This window comes from Palaemon carinicauda, chromosome 10 (assembly GCF_036898095.1).
Source record: "Palaemon carinicauda isolate YSFRI2023 chromosome 10, ASM3689809v2, whole genome shotgun sequence".
Classification (NCBI taxonomy): domain Eukaryota; kingdom Metazoa; phylum Arthropoda; class Malacostraca; order Decapoda; family Palaemonidae; genus Palaemon; species Palaemon carinicauda.
The window spans coordinates 38,562,983-38,571,173 of NC_090734.1; the positions used below are offsets into that span (position 1 = coordinate 38,562,983).

At 33.9% G+C, this 8,191-nt stretch overlaps 1 protein-coding gene across 1 annotated transcript; it reads right to left on the reverse strand.

Moving 5' to 3' along the window:
- Positions 1-5,546: 5,546 nt before the first annotated feature.
- LOC137647942 (uncharacterized) lies at positions 5,547-7,768 on the reverse strand. The gene is made up of 2 exons (XM_068380889.1): positions 7,445-7,768; positions 5,547-5,705 (listed from the first exon to the last, which is right to left on the reverse strand). Exons 1-2 carry the CDS (start codon positions 7,766-7,768, stop codon positions 5,547-5,549), a joined length of 483 nt encoding a protein of 160 aa, XP_068236990.1.
- Between the last annotated feature and the right edge of the window lie 423 nt (positions 7,769-8,191).

Genomic DNA, 8,191 nt, shown 5'->3' on the forward strand with positions numbered 1-8,191 from the left:
CAATTTGGAATTTAGTTAACAACACATAATCCGAAGCATGACCAGTCTCAAAAATTTAGTTTTTTTTTTTTATAATAAATACTATACGTTTCCACGTTTATAACAATAATATCATCAGTTCACTGCTAGGTTATTTTAAATCAGGGATATGTGATTCTGTAATGGCTTCAGACGTGCATCTGAAAAAAATGCTTCCTCTGATCCATGTGTCCTACTTATTTATAAAAGGTTTTAAGTTCTCCGATAAAATGTATAAAGCTTTCGGGCCCATCAGTATATAGTTTTAAAGTCTGATGCATTATCAATTTGAGTTTCCTTTAAAAGGGATGAAAGGCTTCTCTTTTCACTCCGTTCTTGCAACTAGTCCTTCCATGTAACATTTCCTTGTTTTCAAAAGATCAGGAATAACCATGCTCCATAATTTAATTTATTGGATTGTGCTTTTATTTTATGGCGTACTATGGTTATGATGCTCCGTACTTAAAGCTAATAACACCTATTTAATTCTCGAGTACAGAATAAAACAATGACATAGATAGCAGAGATGCCAGCGGACATCAGCTTCAGACATTTCTTTCGGTCTATATCTGGTAAAAGGAGTAGAAATCCTGGTCGTCAACTTCATCTGGTACCACTGCTTGTCACCATATCAACTTTGCTCATTTCAACGCTTATGACGTCATTATCTTTCAATTTAGATATGGAAACAGTGTTTGTCAGACAGACACTGTTCGACCGTGTGGACGCACCTTTAGGAAGTTACAGAAACAAAGACACAGACTGGTTTGTAGGCAAAAGAACTTAATGGATGAAACCTGTCAACAGCTCCATGAAAGGATGGCTTAACATAGTATAAATTGTCTTGTATCCTTGGAAGGCAGTTCTGTTTTAGCGTTATCCAATTGATTTTACAGTAATTATCACTTATTTATTAAATGGACAACTGTCATTATGATATATCTACATGGATGAAATAGATATTATAGATCTATCTCTTTGACCCCTTTTTTATGCAAAACTATGGAACTTATGTTTATGAATTCTCTATTGTATAAAGTTAACGGTCTCTGATTGTATAATAAAAAGTCTTAGTGCTACTGTCAAGTGCAGATTTATTTATTTATTTTTTTAAACATTTAAAATTACCCATTGATTACGCCAATAAGGATTTGATATTTGGGTGCCACCCCCCACAAAAAAGTATAAAGAGCAAGCTACAGACGTGATTTCACAAAATTTGATTAATTGAAGAAAAACTATTATGTCCTATGCCAACGAATGGACTGAAAAGTATATTGACCTTTGTACTTTATACGGGGGTGTCCTCATCCATGGGATTTTGTTTATATTAATGGATATTATTACAAATTATGAATTTAATTATAAATTCGCAAATGAACATATATGCAGATTATATTTTTATACAATGTAAATCAAGAAACTTTGAATATTTTATAGCCTGAAATATTAGATCTCTAAATATTTTTAGCTTTTGAGGTGAATAAGGGTAAACCAAATTATCAATCACGCAAGGTAATTGGTAAAAATTATGGCTGAATGAAATAAAATTAGAAAGAGAAACAAGTTATAAAAAAATGCGTATATATATTGGATTTGGTAACACAAGGGATCAAATTATGTATGTGTAGAACTTATCAACATCCCAGCTTAAGCCTTTATGTGTTTTGTCTCACTGTGGTAACAGTGTTGGTATTCCAATGTTGAGGTGTTTGTATCTTACCACCATTAGAAGTATCATAGACTACTTAGCTCCAGCCTTATGTTGTTATGCGGATAAAGATCTTCGGTCCTTGGAATTGTTGCAAAATGAAGTTATGAGAGTAATATTAGACTGCCCTATAACTGCAAGTATCAAAATAATGCGAATGGAAAAGAATTTTTCAAGTGTCGCTCAAAGAGTAAGAAAGTTAACGGTCTCTTCAATTAGAAGACTTATTAGAAAAAAATATAGCCATCTAAAAAGTAATATAAATAGATATCTGTCAGTTATTCTAGGATTCTTCGGACAGAATGAATACTCATGAAGGCTTTGTAAAATATTGAATGAGTACCTTTGCCTATTTAGTGTTCAATAAAACCTTGGATTGCTGAGAGCAAAAATGTACGTATAGAACTAATTTATTTGAGAAAAGTAGACAATGGTGATTCATGCGTATTGCAATGGGATCTATCACCAGATGTGAAGCTGGTGTTGGTGTTGTAATGAGAGAATATTTTGAATTTGGTATTAGCACAGAGAAAATATCTAAACGTAATTGTGATCACCGCTGATCTACCATTGCTGAGCTGTTTTCTATATATGAGTGTTTGAAATTTGGAATGAATAAGGTAAAATATACAATAGACGTTGTTGACACAGTGTTCTTTTGGCTTTAAATGCTGAAATACCTTTATTAAAGAAATAGTTACCAAATCTAAAGAGTATATCTCTTTTGTAAAAGCGTCAGGCTACAATGAAAAATTCATCTGGATAACCTTATATTTTGAAATTTATTTAATGATGGTGCTCAGGAAGTAGCTAAATAGGCGTGTAATAAATAATCTCCAGATTATTCTTCCTCAGTTAGTATGAGAAAAATAAGTCACTCATGGCAAGAGTTGGCAAGGATGGAACATTGTGAAATGTAGGGCAATCATGAGTAATGGCTCTAACAGTATGTCATTAAGGTTATATTAGTAACAATATACATTATACTAAATGTGAGGGAATTGTTATGAGACTTAAACTAGGCTATTGATACTATTGGGAATACAAAAGTTGAGAAGGTACCACTTGTAAATTTCGTGACGCTGCTAATTTGCACACACTGCAATACTACATCACGATAAAAGTTTTTTTTTTTTTTTTTTTTTTTTTTTGCAAAATTAAGAAATCTTAATAACTGTTTTGGGCAAATGGTGTGTTATTTTATAAACAACCAACTTTACAAGAGTATTGTAAAAATTAAATAAATACAATGACATAGTGCTGGGTGGTCTAACTTTTTCCATGTCAAGGGCCACATTACATGATGGCATGGGCTAAAAAAAAAAAAATAATAATAAAAAAAATAATAATAATAATAATAATAATAATAATAATAATAATAATAATAATAATAATAATAATAATAATAATAATAATAATAATAATAATAATAATAATAATATTAGAATTATATTTCCGGGTGCAGTAACTGAAGGGAGGCACCTTCCCCCAAGAGGAGAGGATTAATTTTTACCAAGTATGTAGATGCAATTGAAGAGCTTACATACCGTGCCATAATATTTTCTCCTAAACTTATTTGTATATGAGTAATTATGTTCCGAGTCAAGACAAAATAATTAAATGACAAAAATAAGGTAAAAATTTCAAACTAGAAGCTTATATAGTTCTGCATATATTTAACTTCAAATTGCAATTCAAGTACATATGCTGTACAAAATGAGAAAAAATAATCATAACCAACTCAGATACTAGTAATACCTAGTAATTATAAGTAAGGAGAAAAAAAATTTAAACTTACATAGTTCTATTCCTGTTTGACATAAAGTTACAATTAGAGTAAATATATAAATGAACACACATATGCACGCGCACACACCACATAAGTTACTTTTATTCAGTTATACCTTCGAATCATAGGCATTATACATTGTCAAAAGACCAGGTAAAAAATATTGGAATTCAGGTAGTGTTTCCACACAAGCTTCCAAGGGGTTGTTGAACAAAGGATGCCTGGGCCTTATTTTTCAAAGTATCTAGGTCTTGTCTTAAATTCACAAGATAATGCTTCTTCCCATAAATAAAAAGAAGTCTGTTCCATTATTTTCGTTCAATTCATGACAAGAAGGGTAGTGTGTCAGAACATTCTCGTTTCAACACCCACTGAAAAGTTGTAACTTTCTACAGAGAGAATTAACATGTCCTACTAGTTGGGAAACCTGCTGTAATTTTCCATGTAGGTTCATGTTTATTACTTTCAGGTGGACATTCACTTCTGTAACAAATGCTTGGGAGCAAAGAAATTCCTTATCTTGTAGCTGAATTTGGTATTATTCTGAATAATTAATAGGCTGGTTTCACAGGTATGAAAGAATATCTTTCCTTAAGGAAAATTAAATTATGGAGTGTTTCTTCTGCACTCAGTACTCTAACACTTGAATATAGTGGCAGGTCACTGTACTTTGTGTGTGGGTTTTTTTTTTTTAATGATATAAATGCTCTATGCTTAAGTGACTTATTTCCGCAGTTCACAATACAGAAATCACTTGTCAATACATCACTGGTCAGTGATATTTTGCTTCACAAGGCCTCTTGGTGAATAATACAGTGCACTGTGATGCAATGCACTCCATTTTTATTCAAAAGATCAATTAACCCCTCATTACTGCCAACCATAGCTTTTGGCCCATCTATTACAATGAAGGAGCATATTTTTATCCGTCCATATTCATTGACTACGGATTTTGGGGGACATTTATATATCAGAACCTCTGCTGTCATCATTCAAAGACTACATCTTGACAAGTTCTTCGTGTACCACAAAATCTTCGTCAGTGGTTGTGGCAAATATGAATAATTTGCTTGTGTCACTTACATCAGTGTTGTCATGTAAAGCTAGTGAAAAAGTACTTGCAATGATTCCTCATAATTTAAAGTTTCATGGGAATTTGCTGATTAAATTTTGTCATTCCTCTTGAAACTTTTTGGTGAGATAATGAGACTTGAATGTCATTGCTACTTTTTCTTCAGCCAACACATGCTATTTTTAATGCACACTGCTTTATTAAATCTCCATCCCTAAATTATTTTCTATTTCTTACAAGCAACAAAGTAACTTCACTTGAAGCAGGAAGGCTGGCTGTTTGGGTTATTCGAAGTTATGTAGCGCATGGTTTTGCAGGTGATGTCTGCCTTTCAATACATTACCTCGAGATTTTCCAACAAATTTAGCATACATTTCAATATGTAATATCTCTTAATGATTTTGATCGTTATATTCCTTAACAAAAAACTATTTACTGTTACACACTATTCATCTTCGCACTTCATATTTGATGCTTTGTTCACAGCAGAGCACTTTTTTTTCTTACTTTGACACATTAGGGAAAGACGTTATGAACAGTAGTGCTTAACTACAAAACAGAGGCAAACTGAAAACTATTCAAAACTTCCGGGTCTCCATCCCTCATCTATTCACTGGGTTGTTACATATATATTTTTTTATTGTTATTATTATTATATTAATGGTCAAAAGTAAACTTAAGGTTGGTATTGAACGCATATTATGGATGGAATACTCAGAATCTAGAACATTATCAGAAATCTAACAAAATAATAGTGACGCTAGCAACTACGCTTAAACACTTCAGGAGACCTTGCAAGATGATTGGCATTTGTCGGACAAGTAACTGATGTAAAATCGCATCATCACTGATTGTATCGTATATAAGCACATTATTTACCTTTGTTTGATATTTTTTCTGTATATCATTTGTACTGGTTATTATTATTATCATTACTACTACTAATACTAGTAGTATTAGTAGTGAGAGTTGTGGTAGTAGTGGTCGTGATCATCGACGTTGTCGTCGTCGTCGTCGTCGTCGTCGTCATCGTCATCGTCATCGTCATCGTCATCGTCATCGTCATCGTCATCGTCATCGTCATCGTAGTAGTAGCAGTAGTAGTAATAGTAGAGCTTTTACAGCGCTATTGTTATTCTTTTTTTTTCTTTTTTTTTTACTAATTTTTACTCATATAATAATAATAATAATAATAATAATAATAATAATAATAATAATAATAATAATAATAATAATAATAATAATAATAATAATAATAACATTATTACTATTATTATTATGATCATTATTGATGGTGTAGATTTCATCACCATCATTATCATTCGGTGTGTGAACCAGTCTATGTGAAGTAGACTGGTTGGAGAGAGAGAGAGAGAGAGAGAGAGAGAGAGAGAGAGAGAGAGAGAGAGAGAGAGAGAGAGAGAGAGTGTGTGTGTGTGTGTGTGTGGATGTGCACTAAAATTTATGATTTTAATTGTATCTCACTCCTCATCTTCTTTTAGTTTTATTTTAGTATTCAGGAAGGATCCTTTCAGGTCCACTAACGTTAAGGGACATTAAATCATACTGCATAATTTGGTCAGTGCTGGAGGGTTACAAAAATTCCTCTTATAGACCACGTTTGGCCCGCCGGCCTGTAGCTGGGCCACCCTGATATAATGTATTAAAAATTTTAATTTCTTGATTACTATTCTATTTGCAGAATGTTTAGCGTTTTCATCGATACTGAATGCATTCGTATTCACTAGAAAATTGTTAAATAGAATTTTGATACAAAATGGAAGTGGTTGTTCTTTGTACATTAAAATAATAATGCTCCTTTTATATGAAAAGGGCATATAAAATGCAATTTATGATAATAAAATTTCTGTTATTTAGAACATGTTGAGTGCAATTAAAGTTTATTTTATCATTCACATTAATTATATCAGGGATGTATTTGGTTTAATCTATTTCTGTTGAAAATGGGAGATTTACTAAAATCTTTGTTCTATGAATATTACTACTATGCTTGATTTATACGTAATTTTCCTCTTGAAAAAATAGTTTTACAACCTTTGTGTAAATTCAATTAGTGTAATTGGAAAATTGTTTATGCAGAGTTTTCTCATTAGTAAAAATTAATTTTAACATTTTTTTTGGGGGGGGGTGTAAGTAAATTATTACTGTGGTTTTACGTTTATGCTTAGCTTTTGCTCATTTCTGTAATTTAATCATAGAGTCGGCTGTCTAGTAAGACCAACAGCTCCTTCATACGCATTTATATATAAATAAATTGTTTGAATTTAAGACAAATGTCACAAATCACTTCAAAAGGGGTATTGATGAAAATATGACGACCCAAGAGTAGGTTGCGACTCAAAAGTGGGATGAAACCTACTGAGTAACTTCATTCCAGAACATCAGCTTATATATATACATCAAGTCCTGGCAAGAAGGACATGAAAACATAACAGGCATTTTCATTTTCAACCGACAACCACTTCTGTTAACAGTTAACGGCAGGAAAAACAGACATGTTTACTCAGATCCCTGTCAGTGCGAGGGGAGAGTGAAAATACGAAGGATATTATGTACAAAAAAAAATGTTACTATGTACGATCGTGTGACAAACGGTTGGTACATGGCTCCCTATAAATGACATACCCTACATGTTAAATAGTGCACCCTGATCTAGAGAGGCGAACTGCTGGCGGGTCATCTGGCAGGAGATAAACAGGTTTTTAGATGATCAATGAAGACCCAGTCTTCTTTGCCACGTATGTTTAGTAGGAATGCTTTCGGACTACGTCGGATCAAAAGGAAAGGGCCCGTTAGCAGCAACATGCTAGTGTCGTTGCGTAGGAAGACATACGTTGCAGAGTGCAAGTCTGTCGTTATGTGATGCTTTGCTGCGGGCTTGTAAGTCTGTTTGGCGGCTGCCAATCGATCCGGTGCCAGAGTTTGAATTTTGCAAAGACTTGGAGCTCCGTTGTCTTAATATGGTCATAAATACCATGTTTGGCATGCGACGCGGGCGATTGGAGAAGTTCTGGACAGAAAACTTCTGTGTATGATTTGAGGAGGTGGGCGTAGGCATCCGTGGGAGCACTGATGTGGAGAGCGAGGTTGGAGGGGGCGGGTTAAAGAGGTGTTGACAAGTACGAGTCTGCGTTGACCAATCATCAGTGGGTGACATTGACTAGAAGGTGGAAATGAGATAGGAAATCCGCACCGAGGATTGGCAATGGGACGTCAGCAACAAGAAATTTCCATTTAAATTTACCGTTCCCAAACGAGAAGGTGAAGTTCTCATAACCGTAGGTGGCTATCGCAGATCCGGTTGCAGCTACCAGGCGGATGTCGGCAGACTTAGACAGACTACGTCGTGTCATGAAGAGTTCCCTTGGCAAAAGTGAATGACAAGTATCTGTATCTACCAAAAATTGCACGCCCAATCCTGCATCATGTAAAAAGAAAAGATTAGAAACACTGGAGGCCACCTTACACTTTTTTTCGGCCACTGACAATCTTTGGTACATTTCTTTGCGGAAGCCCATGAATCAGTAGTAGCAAAACTGCGGCCGATGGGCAGTAGTAAGTTGCTGTAGAAGTCGTTGTT